This window comes from Anas platyrhynchos, chromosome 3 (genome assembly GCF_047663525.1).
Source record: "Anas platyrhynchos isolate ZD024472 breed Pekin duck chromosome 3, IASCAAS_PekinDuck_T2T, whole genome shotgun sequence".
NCBI lineage: Eukaryota > Metazoa > Chordata > Aves > Anseriformes > Anatidae > Anas > Anas platyrhynchos.
Genome location: NC_092589.1, coordinates 39,280,840 through 39,301,867, shown reverse-complemented (window position 1 = coordinate 39,301,867; position 21,028 = coordinate 39,280,840). Strand labels below are relative to the sequence as shown.

Here is a 21,028-nt window from a genome sequence, read left to right as displayed (position 1 = left end):
GCCAAGCAGCCCAGGAGATTATTACAGTTCTGTGGATGAAGATCTGAAGATTGAGGTGATTGAAAAACTCTTTGCCATGGACACAGAATCAAAAAATCAGTGCAACTCCCAGGTAAGGAACTAATATCTCTTCCAAATCCATGAAAATCAGTCCTATGCTAGCAGGTAGTAGAGATGCATGCTGTATGTGCAGGTAATAGTGACATAACATGCAAATTGCATTTGCACACATACACCAAAACTTTGATGCACAACATTAACACGGGCATACACTTTCAAAAGCTGAGGTGTACATTACTGTCCCTAACTGTATGAAGTGCCTTAGGGTATCACTGTGGTGGCACTGCTAAGAAAGAAGCAGCAGAGAGCTTCAGAATTTGGAAGTTTCTGTAGACTGGATAAGAAATACAAGCAGCAGCATATTTTTTTAATCTGGCCTGATGAACAGCAAGTAAACATCCTTTCTAGAACAAAACATAAATAGACTAATTCCTGCAAAACCTCAAAATGAGAAATGTTTGAGTTAACCCTAAGAGGCAGCAAAGATGCACACCGTCACTTGCTCTCTCCCCCACAGTGGGATGGGGGAGAGAATTAATTGGAAGGGTAAAAATGTGAAAATTCATGGGTTGAGATAAAGACAGCTTAATAAACAAAAGCAAAAGCTGCACGTGCAAGCAAAGCAAAAATAAGGAATTTGTTCACTGCTTCCTATTGGCAGGCAAATATTCAGCCATTTCCAGGAAAGCAGGGCTCTATCATGTGTAGTGGTTTCTTGGGAAGACAAACACCGTAACTCTGAATGTCTCCCTGCCCCTCCTTCTTTCCCCCAGCTTTTATTGCTGAGCACAGTGTCGTGTGGTATGGAATATCCCTGTGGGCAGTTGGAGGCAGATGTCCTGCCTGTGTCCCCTCACAACTTGTTGTGCACCCCCAGCCTCCTCCTTGGGGGTGTGCAGGGTGAAAAACAGAGAAGGCCTTCATTCTGTAAGCACTACTCAGCAGTAGCTAAAACAATGGTGTATCAACACTGTTTTGCTCACAAGTCCAAAAACGTAACACTGTGTGAGCTACTATGAAGAAAATTAACTCTGTTCAGTTCAAAATGAGTACAAATTTATGCCATTGAAAGAAACAAGACATTTCTATAAATAGGAGCAGGTGAGTTTCATTTACATAAATCCAGCATACAGTGACTTTCTAGCTTTACAGTCTCCCTAGTAGCGTTTCACATCACATCAGCACAACAGTTATTAACTTTTAGGTTCTTTATGAACTTACTTATTTCATTTTTTTGCAGACTGACTTCAATGAACTGGACCTTGAAACCTTGGCTCCTTACATTCCTATGGATGGAGAAGATTTCCAGCTCAGCCCGATATGCCAAGAAGAACGTCCTCTCTCTGAAAGTGCACAAAATACCCAGCAGAGTCTAAGTAGCATGAGTACTATCTTCCAACCCCTTGCTTCTGCTTCACAGAATCAGTTCCTCCCAGAGAAGTATTGCCCACAGCTATCAAATAAAAACATTAACCCTGGTCATGGGTCACTGTCATCTGTGTTCTTCAATAATATGAGTAGGTCATCGCTGCCGCCATACCACGACCAAGCCAGCACTCCCCTGTCTTCGATGGGAGGAAGACCAAACACCCAATGGCCACCTGATCCCCCATTAGAATACGTTCCAGCTAAATGGAGACTCATGGATAAATACTCAGGAACCTTATCAAGTTCACCCTCAGGGCCCCCAATACATTCTCCCGGCATGCCCGTATATAAAAAAAGGTAAGAACTTCTGTATTATAATCGTCTTTTACTCAGGAAATATCTGGGGGAGGGAGGTCATAATCTTGAAAAATTCTTTTCCTCAGTTCAGCTGAAATAACTTGTTTTGAAAGGCGTCAGATTGCAATTCTGGGGAAATTGTTGTGGTCCTCTCCCACTGGCAGTCAGTCAAGTAGAAGCACAAGTGGGCTATCTTTTTGTTGCTTGTAAAGACGTGTGACTGTGTTTCAAAGTTGTCAAGTAAAAATTACGCAAAGTAATTTTGCCAAGCCTGCTTTACTTTATGCAGTTTAGAAAAGTTCTGAAAAGGCTTACTGGTAAGCTGGGACACGTGCTTACTTTCTGATTTTGCACATGTTTTTTGCACAACAGAAGACAAAGGAGAGACAGGGATGACAGCACACTTATTGCTGGCATGTATAGGTACTACAACTCAAATTTAAAATAACTTTTTTTTTTTTTTTTTTTTTCTCTCCAGCTCTTCCTCATCTCTGTTACTTTCTGGTACACACAAACAGTATGGGCTGAGGTGTAGCTCAGAAGTCAGAGTCCTGGCAGTTTCCCATCATTTTGTCAGTAGCTCTTGGGTAGCAAGCAGAGTGTGGGTTTTCAAAGCTTGCCATGAGAAACAGTCAAGAAGTGCATAAAATAGGCACAGTCCTTTTAAAATACGGAGTTGTGCAGTTTACCTGCAGTTTGCTTTCAGGGTTTTTCTTGTTGCTGCCAGAAATGCCAGCATCTGAACATACACTTGGAAAGAGAAGGTTTGTCTCCAAACAGCAACTTGTGTGTTACTATGCAAAGCAAGGGGATAGGCATGGCTCTCAAAATCCTAAACTTAAAAAAATCTCATGACTCTTTTCCACAGTATTTTTATGCCTGTCTGGAGATTTCTAGAGGCTGTTTATGCTAATCTTTCATTAGTCTTTGATCCCAAAAGTCAAATGTTTCCAAAGCTTGTAGGATGACTGACAAAAGGAAACAAAAACACGTGATGTCCAGTGTCATGCATCAAAGGCAGCTTAAATGGAACTAGGTTGTTTAGATTTGCCTCCCTGCTCACCCAAAGATCCTTTCTCAACAGGCCACTGGATGCTTTTGGGCAACGAGGCATAGATATAAACCCAGCAAGAATTGCTCTGTCTAATAGTTTGAAACTGAAGCGACAACTGGATTATGAAGAACAAGCATTGCAACAACTGAGTGGGGTAATTATGAGAAAATGCATCCCCTTCAAAACTTTGAACATACCAAGATCATCAGTGTGATCATGTTTTGCTTTTCTCCAAATTGTAGGGAGATCCATCTGTCACTAACCCATCTCACTTAATGTGGAAGAGAATGAAATTTCTCAAAGGGGAAAATTGTTCCTTGGTTTCAGAAAAGAAGTCTCTCAGCACAAGTGTTCTTACTGGTAAGAGAAAAGAAATTGATTTTGCAATGTTAAGTGCTGAAACAAAATGTTAAGAAAATTTGAATAGAAATAAAAACTCTTTCAAAAGGAAATGTTAATAAGCACTGTCAAAAAATCAGTAAGCTAAAATTAGAGATCAGTTTGTATCAGTAAGAGCTAAATGGTTTATGGTACTGTTGATAGCTACCAAGTAGATTGTTTCCTATATGTTCATGCCCTTGCTTTGGAGGCAATAGGGATCAATTTAATGGAGGTGGGTTTACCTAATGCCGATGTAATGTGCAGACACCTCAGAGATAGAACTGATATTTCCTCTCTGCAATATTGTGCTTACTTATTTGACTGTCTTGAGTACAATACTACTCCCAGAGATAGCGCTGGTTTTGGACATGCTTTGCTACAATATGTAGGGATGCCTACACTGTGTGATCATCATGCTGATGATCACTTTGCTTTGAATTAGTATTAGCTACTATCACTATTACAATAGCTTAATTTAACTTCGCTTTTTCCTTCTGTGCAAATTAGATGAGTTTGTCTGTAACTCAAGAGGCCTGAGCCAACCAATGAATCAACTGCAACAGCAACAGCAGCAACAGCAACAACAGCAGCAACAGCAACCCACCTGTGGCAGTCCTGGTGAGAATTTGAAAGCAGGAGCGTTTCCCCCTCAGTTTTACAGTTCCCATTATCAGGACTATCCTGCCCAGCCAACTCATAAAGTATCAGGTAAGAGACTTCAAAAATACAGCAATTGGAAATAGCTGATTACATGAAGTAAAAACTTTAACAACAACAGAGGATGATAAACTGAGAACCACAATGTTGTTTCGCAAAATGCAAAGTGTTGTTTAGTATGAAATGTTAATGTCTACATTTGTGATATATGAGGGAAAAATTATTTTTGCTTTTCATTTCAATTGAACTTAACACCTTTGTGCCTTGGTGGTCTAGCCATCCTCTTATGTATTCTTGCCTTGTGATGGAATTGATTAAACTATACTAAACAACTGCAGTGCAGCATTGATGCCTGAATTAGGTTACAGTCTAACATATGCCTTCTACAAACGACAATCAGTAATGAAGGGAGGTTTATGTAGAGGGAGTGCAGGTGTCAATTTAGAAACTGTTGTTTACTATAGCTTTCCTCACTTGCACCAGTATCATTTTCCTGAGAGCAATCTAAATTGGGGATAGAGGTGGAAAACTTCATGCTTGTAAGCTGTTCCGGCTGAGAGGCATAGGTTTGCTCTAAAAACTGTAACTGTTGGTGTTCTGAGGCACGCTGACATAAGTAGAAAATGAAATTATAACTGATATAAACAGAAGAGGGAGGAGAGGAAAGAAGTTCTCGCTCTCTCATTCTCTGTCTCTGGTCTCAGTGCCATGACTCACTTTACTCTCTTTCAGGTGTGACAAGTCGTCTGCTGGGACCCTCCTTTGAACCATATTTGTTGCCTGAGTTGACAAGATATGACTGTGAGGTTAACGTCCCTGTTTTGGGCAGTTCCACGCTTCTGCAGGGCAGTGAACTGCTCAGAGCCCTGGACCAGGCAACCTGAGCGATCCTGCAATATTCCTTGGCCTATACTGTTCAAAACAGCTTCAGTTTTTAAATATATTTTTGCAAGTAGACAATTTCTAATACCAATACACTTTTACAGGATTTTACTTAGATATTGAACCTGTCCACATTACCAAATAGTGGCCTTTTGAAGTTACTCACTTTATTATTCATATTAAAGAAATACATCTACTGTATTTTCTCTATTGCAATTAATGTGTTGTTTAGAGAGTTTGATTACCCTCCCCTTATCTCATTACCTGTAATTTATACTCTCAGATTTTCTTCAATTTTCATGCTAGTAAAAAGCTGTGGTATAAATGCCTCATCTTGTGATACTTTGGCTGCAGTACTGCAAAGATTTATTTTTATTGCCAAAGACGAATGAAACAAATTTGATCTCCAACCACAGTTTTTTGTTGATCTGCCAAATTGATATCCTTTGAGTCTTTCTGTTTTCCAGCATTTATTGTATTGTAACTTTAATAACTTTTGGGAAAGCATACTAAAGAAAAAATTCCCAGCCTTCTGACTCCCTCCCCTTCCCTTCATTTTTATACACTTTGTTGAAAGAAATGTGAATGGTGAACTACAATGTTTGTGGGTATCTGTGAAGGTTGCACGTTGTAAGCTTTTTTCCTCAGAAGCAAGCCACATTCTCAGCTGACTTAACCTGGCTTAGCTCTACAGACAAGGGAGTCCTACAGATTTACCCCAGTGGAGGATTTTTGTTTGTGTTGGGATTTCTTGTTTTGTGCTTTGTTGTTCTCTTTATTTTTACACAAAACAGATTTTTTTTATTATTATAATAACTCTCTGGGTCAGTTGTTAATCATCTCTTGGTACTTTTTCTGTATCTAGGACACAACAACTATAAGAGCTGTTTCTGCTAGAACTAGTAGTATTTCTTAGGATGTTGCTGACACTTCAGGAATCTCACCAATGGCCAGTACTAACATCTCTGAATAATGCTAGCCTTTTTCATGTTATATGCTAGCTAGCAATATAATTTCAATATTGAATCATTAAAACTAAAAGTAGTATTTCCCAGTATATTAGGCTAACTCAGTTATAAGTAGACAAAAATAATTAAGGGTTGTGTAGTGAGATGAATTACTGGCAGACAGGTCTCTCTCATTTTAATTTACCTTATATTAATCAAGATCTGAAACGTCATTAAATTCAGCCAGACATTTTCAGAACTTCAACTATCATTTATTGTCATGTACGTATTTTAAAAAGTAAGGCTTTGAATGCTTTCAAAGGCTAAGGTTGAAATTAGAGTGTACTTAAACAGCAAAAATATTAAACTAATAAAAGGCAGGTGAGCAGTTCTGACTCTGAAATACATACAAACCAGGGTAATGTATTGGAATATGTCCATCTTGTTTCCTCCACTGGTATAAATCATTGTAGCTTTGCTGAAAAAAATGGAACAGTGGCAATGTACAACAGGTAAAAAATCTGGCCCAGAAACTTAGAACAAAGATAGGCTTCAGTGGAACTGGAAGTCTAAAAACAATGTGTTTTATAAATTTGCTTTCTATCATGCACTGAAGCTTGCAGAGAGGGAGCCTTGGGTTCATTGAGCACTTCGGAGATCGCTGTGTTAAGTGAGTCTTAATCATACACACTGTGCACTCTTAGAAAAGCAGATCTTTTGTTGTTATTATTATTGGTACATAACATTAAAAAAAAAAAAAAAAAAGATAGCCCCTATTGCAGCTAGATCTTTCAAGAGTTTATTACCAAAAATAAGCTACTCCTAAAGTGATCTTATTTCTATGTGGGAAAAAAAGAACATATTTTAAGCATCAAAATGTAATGAAATTGACAAGCCAGATTTGACAAACCTTCAGTGGCAAGAACTTAAAGGCTTCAAGGATTAAAGACACTTGAATACTGCTCTTTTCTGTTTCTTATTTGTGTAGTTTCAGCATTAAAAATGTTATACCCTAACAGTTTACTAAAACACTCTGAAAAATATTCCATGTCTTAATATTAATCATACTTTTTATCATAATTATTTCATAATCTATATTGCTGAATTCTTATTGACAATATTATAACTGTATGGGAACTTTAACTTGATAAGGAAATGTATTTTGACACTGATACCTTATTAAAGTATACTGATCCTAAATTCTTTGTGACTCATTTGCTATGAATTTGTCATTTGTTGTATCATTGTAAAACAAAAGTATTTATTAAATTATTTATAGAAAATAAAGGTTTGCATTGATCTTTACAGAACAAAAGAACAATCTAAGGTTGCCCATATCTGAGACCTGAGAAGTAAGCTGACCAAGGGCCTGTACTGTCCAGCTTTTTTTTTTTTTTAGAGTTTGCCCAGTTTTCCTCATACGGAGTATTAACACCCTGTAGACCACACTTCTAGAACTTTTCTTATTACTTGTACTTCTGCTTCAATTTCAAAAGTGTATGTCTACCTAGGAGCTGAAGATGCCTGTCATAATGCTACTGTGAAAAACAGCAATAATAATAATTAGTCAAAACAAGTACTTGCCTAGAGACATGGTCTTGGATTTCAGGGGCTGAACTGCTGCAGTATCCCTCTGCAGTTTTTGTGGCCATCATATTCTGGCAGTCCTGGCGCATCCATGAATATGGCTGTCCCCAGGCCAAGCTGCTTCACCCAGTCCCGTGTTGCAATGCTGCTGCTGAACACTCTGATCCTTTTCCTTGCAGAAATTACCAGTTCTGCCAGCACAGTAACCATCATGCTGTAGAACAAACACATTAAAACTGTCACTTTCAAACATGCACTTAAGTGCTGATGGACTGTATGGAAGCTGTGGGTGCTTAACCCCTCTGGTAACTACTGCTGAGTTTTTCAAACAACAGTGACTCTTTGGAATAATGTAAGTGGGCTATCATCACCTTGTTTTCCAGATGGGATGCCAGATTTAGCAAGTAACTTGCTTCTAAAGCTGTTGGAATCACAAGTGTGCCCAGAACACCTGGCAGTGACGAGGTAATGGGGGTGTGTATGTTACCTCCCTTTTACAGCATCCCACTGGTCTTCAGGGCACTTTGACAGAGACCAGCTCAGCATGCCACAGCCTTCACCAACTAAGGGGTAGGGGAAAAAAAATAAATAAAGCACCGACATAGAGAACAGGAACTACCTGTTCACATCAAGTGAACATAAAGTTCTCTTTTAAAGGTTGCAATCACTAACAGCTAACACTGTCCTCAGCTAGTGCTGCCAGACACTACTTTCTCAGGGTGTCCGAACACCCTCCTTTTATCTAGCATACCTACACATCTCAGGTTAGTGAGCTTCAGTGTTTTTTCCCCTTATGTTTAGGACACAGCTGGATGGCTAGCATCTAGCTAGCAACGCTCTGACACTGCAATTTATATACCCAAAAGACCCAACCTCTCACCCAAAACTTAATACATTGCATCAATAGCTGAGCTTTGTTCTGCTGAACAGAGGTTTAATACAGCTTTTTTAAACCTTTGTTTCCTCCTGTATGCCAATAGAAGTGCTTAAAATCAAATGTACATCAGCTGTCACCGTGTAAATGCACCATTTCTTGTCATCCAAGCTTACATTTCTAACAGCATAGACAGAACTGAGCAATTCTGTTGTTCAACACTCACCATTTTCTGCTGAAAATCAGGCAGTTCTGTGAAACTCATGATTTGGGTCGGTCTCAAGCTCAGGCTGATTTTCCAGTCTATCATCTTTTTAAAATGATTGAGCCAATGCCTGCAACACAGATTTCAAGCAGGTGAGAGTCATACTCTTTGCCAAGCAAATGGTTACAACAAAATACTCAGGCCTCAACATCCCAGTGTATTTTGTGATTTACTAACAAAACTGCAAAAAAGCCCAGATAGCTTGGAGCAAAGTCCACCTACCCTTTCAAGCCGAGACACCAATTCCTAAGCAATACTGAGATCTGTGGACAGCAGGTAATTCATCACATTTGTTTGTCACAGTGGTGAGAGCACAGGATAACAACAGGCAGTCTAACTTGCACCTGCTCTTGGTCTACATGGTGATGGTTATTCTTCCTGAAGAGCTTTACAGAACTATTAACATACATGCCAGATTTTTTTAAAGTTATAGAGAGAAGTAGGAATATTCACCTACATTTAAATAAACAGCATTAATTTATTTTTTTCCCTGCAACTTTCTTATAATAGGCTTCCCAAGAGACAAGGAAAAAATATCAAAGAGAAAAAAACAAACAAACAAAAAACAATTCCTCACTATGTTTTCTTAGGACAACCAAACCTGTCACCCTCCCACAGCTCTGCTGCCCCAGCAGCACACCAGCCACCTCCTGGTTACCTGCGGCTGTGCGTTAGCCCCATGCCACCACTCTCACTGGAGGAAGCCAGGCAGGGGGTCCCACTCCCCAGCCTCCGCTCAGTGTTGTTGCTTTGCCCTGGTCAACTGAAGCAACAAAAGCAGCATTGGAAGCTCTGGCGATTGGTATGAACTCCATTTTTGAGGTGTTCAGATTTAAAATGGATTCAAATAAATAAAATGACTTCAGCTGCTCAGTTTGGAAGCATCACCTACTTCTGCCTGAAAGCCAGCCCACAGTTTTGGCAGCGTGTGATTTGCCACAGGTCTCACATGGAACATTTTTCTTGAAGCCCTACATTCCTAGACTCAAGGTGTTACATAGTCCTCTTCAACCATGCCTCTCAATTAATGATGCGGTGACACATGGTTAAGATGTCTCATTAAGGAACAGAAGCAGAGGCGTGAGCCTGGATTGTGATCCCTAGCTTCATGCCCTTGGCACGGGGCAGTAACAGGCAGCTGGGTGCAACCAAAGCTGCTTCACTTCTCTGCTGTTCGCTGTAGAAAGTGCTCTATCTCAGCAACAGGGGCTCGAATGGCCACTCAGAGTTGGGTTACATCTTAAAAATCCGACTCCATGTAGCTTCATTAAGAAAAAAAGGAAAAGGAAAAAGATAAGAAGCCCCACAAACTCTTCAGTCAAAAGGTCAGTGTTTAGGTCTTGGAATTATAGGCAGAGCTGTCCAGCTAGATTTCCAAAGGCCCCAGAAAAACATCAGCTTCGGTAGTTCTCTATCAGAGCTCATGTTGGAAACATCCAAACCCCATTCCCACTCCAGCCATTGGGCACGACAGACCTCAGTCCTTGCCCTGAGATGAAAGCAGATTTAATGCTGTGGGTCACAGGAGGTGTGCGTGTCCCTGAGAGCTGCCCGTTCATGTCAAACATTTTCTTCAGCTCTTAGATGGCTGTTCTCATTCGCTACTTGGGCAAGCGAGAGTGGTAGTGCAAATGATAAAGGTTCTTCTGGCTCACAGACAGACTCTTTCATCACCTCCTTGACACTTTGCTTAGAGCAAAATCCTAACAAATATCAGAAGTACATAGAGTTTCTTTTACAGTTTTGGAAATGAGCAGAATTGAGTATTTTCCCCAGGTGCCTGAACTCTGTCTATAAAGCCAGAAGAATTTCTTAGCCGTAAGAGGTGCAGCATGGTTTTGCTTCTTTTGCTCCTATCTTAGCACTATAGAGCTGTAATTAGCAAGATGAGAACCTGGATTTGTGGTTCCCCAAACCTGCTCCCCAGACAAGTAGTTTGCATTCAGGACAAAAATTAAGCCTCAGATAAAGAGAGGAGCGTGCACACAAGTTAGAGCACTCTAAGATCCTGTTACGTGCTTGATGGACACCAACAACCATACCTGGGGTGTGATTTCTGAGTCCAGCTGTACCCCCTCACATTTCCAGCCCTGATTACACGCTCATCCCTGATTTGGGCCATGCAGAACTCAGAGGACTCCAGGGTGTCCTGGAGGAAGGTGACCCAACAAGGATCTCTCTGGCTCAGTATAAACCCGTAACTCAGAAAAATGGAAGATTACAACTCCCACATGCAAACTAAAACCCACTCATGCATCAGCCAGAGAGCATGATCACAATGCCAGTTCAGTAGAGCTTGTCAGAATAAAGCTTTTTCTAACAACACAAATGCATTTCCCAGTTAGAACTGTTTATGCAACTGGATTTTATTTAGGAATATCCAGTTAAAAAAACAAACAAACAACAAAAAAAACAGTAGCTTAAGTCTCGTACTGTTTTTCCCCAGGATTTTCACAAAAGCCAAATCTGAGGTAGAAGGAGAAAGCACAAATCCCATTTGCAGTTGCCAAAACCCAGACTGAAACCCATGGCTCCCTGGCTTTATTTTGAAGCAGAATTTACATGGACTTCTAAGCTGCAAACCACAAAGGTTGCATCACACAATGAGCCTTGTGATCCATATATGCTTTTTTTTCCTTTTTTTTTTTTTTTTTTTTTAAATTCACCCCTCCTCCACACAGCAGATCCACGACTGCCGACAAATGGATGTTGGCACCATTCACTTTTGGATATGTCGCGTAACATCTACTGGCCTTTTTCCTGGAAGAGCACGTAAGTACAACTGGTATCTCACCTTACCGCTAGCACAGGCAGCGCTGATGCTATCTGCAACCCCAAAAACACCTTGGAGTTAACAGAAAGCAAAGCAACAGAAGTTTGCTGGGAAAACAGGTTGCTCTCTATTATTGTAACTGCAACTGCAAACATCAAGACGAGCTTTCCTGTACTTTGCTCAGCTACGTAACTGTTCCTGTTAATTAGCCTGTTTACACCTTTTATCACAGCTTGTTGTTCACAACTTCAATTTCCTTCTACTTCAGTAAGGTTTTGGTATCATAGTCTTCAGGGTCAATCTGATCACTGCAGACACCTCCAAGATAAAGGAGGGGCCAACACTGAATAATTCAATTTTTGCTCAACCTCCGCCTCTCTGACCAAAACCTCTCTTCCTCAGAAAAGATTCTGTTTAATGATAGCCAACACCTTGAACAACTCTGCACTGGTTTTCCTCTTATCTAGCACCACACTGCCTTCCCCAGATCCATGGTGACCAGTACCTCAGTCTGTACAAAGCCACCCAAGTATTCTGACAAGTGGGCAAAAACGTGGCTTTTGCAACCATCAATTATATCTTAATATACTGAATAAACACTTTAACTTGTACTTTCATTTTTAGAGTGAATTCTCCAACCTCAGCCCTTACAAGCTCTCCCTCCCCCCTGCGAAACCATGAAGAAAGCATCTTTAGAAAAACAGAGTCACTAAAATACTCGTCTGGGTAACCAGCAGAGGAACCAAGAACCAATGAATACCTGGAACTCCCTTAAGTTCATTGAAAGACAGGGAACAGTCAGGTCAACAGTGCTGTCATTCTCCTTTTTGGAATGTAGGCCCTGCTGGGCAGAGTTTATTTGTACTGAGGTTTTGTATTAGAAGCACACACACTGCTAAACAAGAATTTGTTCATCCAGGATTTCTTCTGTCCTGCTCGGAGCATAAATTCCACTAACGTGTGCCGGAAATAAACAGAGTGAAAAGCGTCTGTGCTCCGTGCTCAAGAACCAGAACTGGTTTCAACAGCAGGCTGCCATCCTGTGCATACCCGAAACGTGTGTCCTGAAACCTGCTCAGAGCAGGTCCTCTACAAAACCTACCAGGAGAACACTTTCCCTGGTGGGTACACATGGAGCAGATCCCAAACAAGCCATCTCAGAGTGCAGCAAGTGCTCCTACCTTTTGCTGCTGAGCCATTCCCAAGGCTACTTCCAAGAAAACAGAGGCACAAGGGATCCTCCTTCCTCCCCATCCCTTTTCCTGTGCCTCCCTTCCACAGAAATCCCTCAAAGCGTATTTTCAGTCCTATAGGCAAAGTGCTGTGCTGACTCATGCCAAGGAAGGGAACAAATCCCACATGTTTGCACAGCCTATGCCACAAACCGATTGCTGGGGGGTAACCATTTACAAGCCCCTGCAAGGCAGCTCTCTTGCAGGCTGTGGCAGAAAGCCACACTGTTCATGGGGCATTCCCGACCCGAGGCAGGCGTGTGGGGCTCGCTGCAGGGTGGCCATGCCAGCCAGCACGGCTCTTCCTCATGGCACGGGCCTGAAGCGCAGGGGCTGAACGAGCTGCTCATTTCTTTTCACTCCCGAAACCCATTTACTAAGGTTTAGCACAGATAACACACAACCCTCATCTATATGGAAGAAGGAGGTGAATGAGCCTGGTGATGTGCTGCTTCCACGGGTCATGGAGTTACTCTGTGGACCTGCACCACAGAGCGACACTAAAGCATGGGAAAAGCTGCTTAATAGGAAAATTTCCCAGAAAGCTCTCCAAAACTCATACTTTCCACTTTCACACTAGACCCCAAGCCTCACTGCACAGCCCACCCAGGGTGCTACAGATCGCATCCTACCAGGGTACTACAGATCTCATCCTCCCACAGAACCAAACCACAACGGCAGCAGCTTGGTAGGACCAAAAGCAACGAGTATCGCAGGGTCCCCCAAGTACACTCCTGCTCAGCAGCCCTTGCTTTGAAGACAGACCTCTTATTTTCTCACATCAGCTAATTTCACAGCAGACACGCACTTACATTCATTACTGCAACCCACAGCCTTTCCCCTCATTTCCTAAATACCAAGATGCTGAATTTTCCTCCTGCCTATTGTATCATCAATTTGCTTTCTCATGACACCTAGTATCATTTAGAAATCCTTTTCCAGATGCACTTATTGGAAATGAAGGCAATGTGATTGCAAAAGGAGTTCTGGGATCTTATTTGTACCACTGTGAGTCATCTCTAGAAACAGTATTGCAGCAGCACCAGAATTTGCATTCAAATTATTTGCTCTTTTTAAAGTGAGCTACAAAACACAAAGAAATTGGACAGTCCATGGTCACATGTGGCACACAAAACTAGCTGGCAGTTTGAGGTGTCTGTAGCATTAAACCCGTCCACACCAGAAGAGACGCAGTCTTGCAGGTCCGAGCTCTATTAAGAGAACTCAGTATTCAAAAACTAATTCTAACAGACAGTACGTCGCAGCTCTACAGCTACAGCTGTGTTGCACCTGCACCATACAGTGCCCGTAACCCCAATAACATCAACAGATTAAACTTGCCCTCTTCCAGGATCTCCACGAAGATCCAAACAGGTATTTTTATAACAGCCAAGCAAACGGGACAGAGTGCATTTGAAGTCGGATGTAAGCAGGATACAAAGAGGCCTTTTTGAGAATAATGCAGACTATTCTCTCCATTTTAAAAGTGAAAACAAGTAGACTTTCATCCATTTTCAACCAATCAAAACACATTCGTGCTCAACATTTCTTTCTTCTGAAGCTTTCTCACTTCTTCACATTTTTCAATGCTGCTAAAGAAACAAAAAGCATTCTACTGATTTGGTTTTTTCTTTTAGCTTCTTGCTGTCTCCCCCAACAGCTACAGCAATGTAATTTACAGGCCCTAAAAATGAGCTACTCTGAAAACTTAACTTTTTAAACAGTTCAGAGAAGATGGCTGTCATACTTTCATTTCCAAGAAGCAGTTTGTATAGATTTTAGTACAAACAATTCATGTCTATGTCATGTTTCATTTTCATGCTTCACTTTACAACCCACTAATCAGAGTAATGAGGTTGAATGTGAAGAAATCTCTTTGTTTCAAGATGAACAGCCTCTGAAACCACATTTATAATAGTCTTTCTCTGCTTATTCAAATCCCATTTGCAAGCAATAACAAAAAATGGCATTACAGATTTTTTCTTCCAAATTTTAAAGAAAGCCATTTTACTGCAACATCCCCTGTAACTCACAGGAGATGGGTTTGCATACTTATGTAAGAAAGTCACAGTGCCTTCCATTCTGTGAACACGTTTAAGTGAAAAATAAAGTCTTATTAACAGCTTTGATAGGGCTAAAAATATGTTCCTTATGTCCCGTATCAGTGCCATAAAACAGTCCAGTGAGCAAATGCCTATCTGCAGGCAGTGGGGAGCTTGTGCCACGCTGACCCAACTCCCACATGAAGGACTCAGTTTATCCCGTGCCCATATATGATTATTTCTAGGACCTGGACACGACCTGGGACCTTCCTGGTTCATTAACCCATCTAAAGCATGAGACACATATATGTAGATAATCCACTACAAGAGGCAGAAGTTAGAAGAGGAGATGGAAATTCCCACTCTGGGATTCATTACAGAGCTGTTGCAAGCTGTAATACCAATACGCCAGTGCTCCTCGGATCTTTTTGTCACGAGTCAATAGGACTACAAAGAGACTTACAAAGGAGTACACACCACTATGAGACTGTGCCACAAAAGGCAGCGCTGTCAACTGCCACACAACTCCGATAAACTTGAAATCATGACTACAAAACATTCTCTTGAATTTGCTCATTTTTGTGAGCATTTTTAAATATATCACTTACAAATCTCTACCCCAACTCTGCTTTGGAAAGCTAAATAGTAGTCAGCGTATAATAGCAACCAGAGAAAAGTTTGCTTCTGATCCTTTAAACACCTAAAATAGCAGAACATCTGTTGAACAAGTGACAAGTACACTGTAGAGGCAGGGGGCCACAGAGCACTCCACCCCTAGTGTCAAGATTGCTATGGGTGTCACCAGAGCTGCTCAGAGTGAATATATAAGATTCAAACATGTCTTGGAGTTGTCTGAAAGATGCTAGATACACTCCTACAAGGGTATGGAGATGGGAGGGGAGTGAGGTTATATTTTTAGCCTGTAGCGAGATGATCTCTCAACAAGTAGTGCCATGGCTAAAATCCAGGAGAAGGATGGCTCCCATTCAAAGCATAATGAATCTACAGAGAAAATTCAGGCAACATATTTCCTCCTAAAGCCATAAGCCAAGCATAAGAAGTATGCTTCTGCTACAGTACATTTTAGACTATGACAGAAGTTTAGACCTTTACACAGCACCTATAGGGTATTGAGCTGAAAGTCAGAAGAGCTTTAGAGGCTTAGAGGTACCAAGACACTAAACCTCCTGTCTCCAACCAGTCCATGGAGATAAGGCGCAGATTTATTGTGCCACAACAGGAGCCAAGCCTACCTCTGCATCAGTTCTGCCTGGTGGTTAAGCTTCATCACTTTCCTATGGAAAAGGATGAGCATCACTGGTGAGAAGACAGAAAGGCTGTTCCCATTCTGCTCTTCCCACTCCTGAAGTAAAGACACCCCACCATGCATCAGCACCCGCTGAACCAGCTGGAGGTGGCCTGACCATGGACATGAGAACTGGGGGATCTGAAGAGTTGTGCGTGGAAGTAAGTTTTGACTATCTCAGTGATCCTCTAATAATCAGGAGTAACTAAAGAACAAACAAAAAGCCTGATCCTTTAATGAATACTTCATAGGCATACACTAGTTATTTTAAACAGGAGCTTGGTTCCAGAGTGGCAGATTCCTTTCACGTAGGAGCTGAGGGAAAGCAAACTAATCTGTTAAAGAAATAAAGCAAAGACGTATCGGATTTCTTCCAAAACAGAGATGTTTTTGACAAAAGATGCTGAAGCCAACAAACTGATTAGTAAGCTTAAACAAAGTGACTGAATAATGACAGACAGCAATCCCCCACAATCAGCCTCAAGACACAGGTGTTATTAAAATCAACAAGCAGCTTGACTGAAGTCTTCAAACACTGCACTGCCTCCCAGACATGGGAAAAGAATAAAACTGCCTGAGCAGCTTGGTTTTGGCATAGAAAGAGAGAGTTAATTAAGGAATTGGGTTATTCCCAAGCCGTGCTGTGTAAGCCCCATTATACCTGCTGCACAATAGGTGGGATCCATTTTCTTTCAGTAATGCTTATGTAAGATGTTAATTCAAGACTGTATCTCATTTAACAAATAACCCCCGAAGTGAAACTATCTCCTGCCGAAAAAGAGGTAGGGCAGATTGCTGGGAGGACTGCCACGGGAAGCTCACAAACTGCAGCACACGGGTGAAGAGCAGGTGACAGTGCAATGCCCACCCAAGCGAGTTCAAAGGTGCAAGATGAAATATTGCTTACACTTTTCAGAGATTTGGGAGGAGTAATGGACGAGGATGTCTGTGTTCCTCAAAGCAAGGGAGCGCAGCCTTTTCTTACCACTACACCTCCTGATTTCTCTCGTTCCAGGTGCAATTTTTTTTTGGCCCCTCTGGAGGTGCACGACCCAACCTGAAGAATGCCTCCTCTGTGCTGCCAGCTACGGCCCCCGTGCTGGGGAGGAGGCGAGAGCATTTGCCATCTCACAAACATCTCCCAGACTGGTTCATCTTCCACTGGGGGGGCTAGCGGGGTTATGGGATGGAGTCCCACGTCTTTCGCACAGCTGTAGGAGCAGCAAGCCACACGTGACTGGCAAACGGGCAGACACGTCACTTCTCTGGCAGATGTGGACACAGCCTCCAGAGGCCCTCCAGTGTGAGGGCACAGCTGGTGCGGGGGCTGCCCTCGCCACCCCAGCTGCACGGCCCAGCTGGGCGCTCCTGGGACCGGCACACACTGGCACGGTGGGGACGGCACAGCAGGGGGGCAAAAGGCAGCATGGAGATAGCAGAGAAATGAACAACAGCCTCCCTGATACACTACACCTTTTCTTGGAAAGCCCACATACAAGGAAGCCTCGGGGAGTTGTTTTTTCCCCTCCATGGCTGGGATGGCCTGTGGGGTATAGCATCTCTGAACCAAGCTCCCACCCCAAAGGGCATCGGGTTGAGAGCCAGCAGCCTCCATTTCACCAGGAGGACTAAGAAATGGAGACAATACCAACCAACCACAAATGGCAGCTTGTCCCTTGTTTTAGGGCTGGAGGTCTGCAGACCTTCTGAGGTTCCTCAGAAAGGTCCTGAAAGGTCTTGATGCTACAATTCATAACTGAGGGTTGTGTGTTGCAGACCAACAGCAGGTCTGCAGCCACTGAACATGGGAAGGAAGGAGGCTCTACAGCCACGAGGGCAGGAACCAAAGGTGTGGAAGGAGCCATCAACATGGAGAATGGGGGCAGTATCCCCGCTCTTCCCTGCCTCATTGGTCTCATTGGAGATTTGAAGCTCTCTGGGGCAGGAATTCTCTCTCTGTGCTGGTTTTCAAGGTACCTTTGATGATGGGAACCTTGAAGCCATTTGCGGCTCTACAGAAATTTCCATTAACATAAACAATGCGAAGCAAGAAAGAGAAATTTTACTCACAGGATGACAATGTGGAGAAGGTGTTTAAATCAGCCTCTACCTTTAAGCACTTACCACTCACCAGTAACGCTTTCACACGACTGCTGTGGACTTGTTTGGCTTAACGATACACTGCATCTGCTCAACGGGTGAACTAATCCTCTAGCAATTTTGTGGTCATCTCTTTCTGTCCATCCCATCTTCCTTGAACCAACCAAAGAAGCATTTCACACAAAATAATCAACACACCTGCTGACTGGAGCACATCCTAACTAGAGTCAAAAGCATCACAGTACCATAACTATCCTTTTCCCTGCATTCCCAAGAGCATAGTGCTCTCCCTATTCGATAGAGACACACTTTGTCCTTGTCATTTATGCTACTGCAGCTAAGCAATCACCGATAGCTTAGTTTCCAAATTCTAATACTAAGTAGTGGCAGGATTTCCATGAGCATCACTTAAAACATACTAATTTAAACAACACAAATGAGACACAATGAGATCCAGGGCAGTTAGTGGAGCCTGCTCATAGCAAGCCAACAGAGCTGCCCCCATGAAGCTAAAACTCTGAATTTCAGCTAGAGCTCTGGCTCTTGCAGATGTTCCTTTACCACCTCCCAGCCCAGCTGCTATCCTTGTAGGTTTTAAATACTCTCAAGAAACCACCACCGTTCTGAAGGAAATTCAGCTACACAAAGTGAGTAAAGACAAACACAACTAAGTAATGTGCCTCAATTCCATTTCAAAACTAACAATCATACACAGCTTGGACAAGCAAAACCATTTACAGAACAAATGATAGTAGACAGCCCACCAACAAGAAAGGCAACATTGCTGTTATGGTTAGTTTTCACGCTTAACCCTTCCTATTTCACTGGCTCCTCTCTTCTCTGTCCCCAGATAGTACACACTGATTTCAGCATGGAGACTTTCCAAATTCAACAGGAACAGGTGAAAGAGCAGCAGGACTTTCAATGATCTAAACACTGGACCAGAACCTTAAAATTGTCCATTTTACATTTACTTCCATGTAAGTGTTCTGGTTTTTAATAGACTTAGGAAAACAAAAAATAAGAGTACTGTATTACTCTAGGATTTTGAGCTACAGCTGCTGTTAAACATTTTAAAATTAATTCCACGGACTTTTCAAAATTTTCTGCAGAGCAATGGTCAAGAAATACGACAGTGTATCATAAAGGGCATGCACTTAAAAATCTCAGAAAAAGCAGACACCAAAACTCACAAATTACCATTTCCCTCCTCAATCACTTCAGTTTTAAAAGAATAGACTTAAAAGGCAGGATATTTATGAAATGGGAAATAGACAGAGGTATATAGTTTATAGATATAATTGGGGAAAATTGGTGGGGAGGAATAGAAGTTTTCCACCACGCACGTTTCAGGCAACATTTCAGAACTAAAGGAGGATTTTCACATCCCAAGGATGTCTTTTTGGAAAGTAGAATTTAAGTTAAAGGTGTTATGAAACAGAATGATATAGTTTAACAAAACAATAAAAAAGGAACGTCAAAATATTGCCCAAATCAGTCTTGGTGTGTTATGTTACATGTTCTTACCCATTCACCCTTCCCACTTATTCCAGGGAAACATGCAGCATTAATTTGTGTGTATTTTGCTCTGCAATATTTACAGTATTTCCTCAGTTTAAGAAACATTCATTCTTGAGGTGTTCTCATTAGATCGGAAAGGAAACATCAGCATCAGTAGATCTGATCACAGACACAGTCTCCGCAATGGTTAGACAGTGTTTATGCTTATAAAAAAACATAACATACTAAGCCTTCTGGATGAGTAAGCTGAACAGAACATCCCAACCCGCACAAGTATTGTGCCATATGTTTCTTCATTTAAAATAAATATGTATGCAATACTAAGTTGAAAAACTGAACTTTGTTTCTTTAGTAAGCAATGGGTAAAATAACTGTATTTTTCCTATGTATCTTCCCCTTCGCAATATCCTTCTGAAGGACAAGAAAGCATGTGCAAATGAACTCTATCGTTGCTCCAGGATTCCTGAAACAGCTCACCAGTGAAAATAAGTTTTTAATGGGCTTTTCTCAGATGTGTGCATGTTTTCTCGTAAGCATTTACCTAAGAAAAGTGAAGTAATGAAGCACACAAATGCCTGTTTATGTAAGCTCATTCATGTGCAAACATGTGCATGAATACCAAAGACTGAGACCTCAGATCTCGTTTGAAGGTACTTTAAGTGAAAACGTTATGACTTAGTGCAAAGCAGATCTTAAAATGAGAGGCCCTGGGTGCTGGAATTTAAAGCTTCCCTGGTGAGAAACTGGTCGCGATTACACACCCTTGTGATCCACACTGGGCTTCTGAAGGCAGATGCCTGGTACCAAGTGTTTCACATACGTAAATGCCGACAATTCAGTTATGTAAACATAACCTAAATCTCAGACTGAATTATAAATAAAGCTGAATGATATCACATTTAGTTACAGCCACACCACACAGTATGTAAACCTCATCCACTTAAACTTTTGTAGTTGGAAAAAAACACTACTCAGTTTCCTCACAGACTCTGCAGAAAATGCATTTAATGGAGAGAGAAAATTGTTTGCCCTTCTCAGGGATGACAAGACTCGAAATAACTCTGGTCTGGAGACTTAATTATTTATGCAAATATAGAGTTGAGGCAATATGGACAGTCTAGACATACTTATAGATGCAAAACTATCTCATTCGGAACATTTTCAAGCATGGCACAAAATGCAAATAAACCCAAAAACTCATCGCGTTGTCTTGTCCATAGAGACAAATGTTAAAAACTGGCTTCTGAATCCAACAGAGAGCCCTCAAGATTAAAGCTGCTTCAAAAGTTTTCCCTGCACGATCCAATTATCTATGGGAAGCTCATAAAATCTTCACTGTGATTGTGAGTAGCTTTCATTTCGACTGCTCCCACTACTGCTGACTTGCCTCCCGTGCTGCTTACGAAGGAGAGTCAGAAGAATTACAGAAGTACATGAGGGCTCAAGAAATCTTAGACCCAAGATGATCATACATTTCCCCTCCACCGCACCAGTGGTAAAGTATCTGTGACCTTCCACTGTAACCTTTTATTTCCTTTCCTCACAAAATTTGCTAGAAAAGAAATCCCAAGTGCCTGAATTCTGAGTACCTAAGATGGAAGAAAAGCCTCTAGGCCATATTC

At 41.6% G+C, this 21,028-nt stretch overlaps 1 protein-coding gene and 1 long non-coding RNA gene across 5 annotated transcripts in view; one reads left to right on the top strand and one right to left on the bottom strand.

Moving 5' to 3' along the window:
• Window positions 1-6,906, top strand: part of EPAS1 (endothelial PAS domain protein 1) — a 117,402-nt gene extending 110,496 nt beyond the window's left edge. For all 4 annotated transcript variants that reach the window (XM_038177629.2, XM_072035727.1, XM_072035725.1 and 1 more), the window contains 6 exons: window positions 2-112; window positions 1,301-1,785; window positions 2,870-2,993; window positions 3,082-3,199; window positions 3,728-3,928; window positions 4,610-6,906. In XM_038177629.2, coding sequence (XP_038033557.1) covers window positions 2-112; window positions 1,301-1,785; window positions 2,870-2,993; window positions 3,082-3,199; window positions 3,728-3,928; window positions 4,610-4,761 — 1,191 coding nt within the window. In that variant the 3' untranslated portion in view covers window positions 4,762-6,906. The remainder of the gene's footprint in view (window position 1; window positions 113-1,300; window positions 1,786-2,869; window positions 2,994-3,081; window positions 3,200-3,727; window positions 3,929-4,609) is intronic.
• LOC110352700 (uncharacterized) overlaps window positions 6,439-21,028 on the bottom strand; it is a 39,157-nt gene continuing 24,567 nt past the window's right edge. The window contains exons 4-5 of the long non-coding RNA XR_005264922.2: window positions 8,394-8,502; window positions 6,439-7,507 (exon numbers count right to left, since the gene is read on the bottom strand). This is a non-coding gene — a long non-coding RNA (uncharacterized lncRNA). The remainder of the gene's footprint in view (window positions 7,508-8,393; window positions 8,503-21,028) is intronic.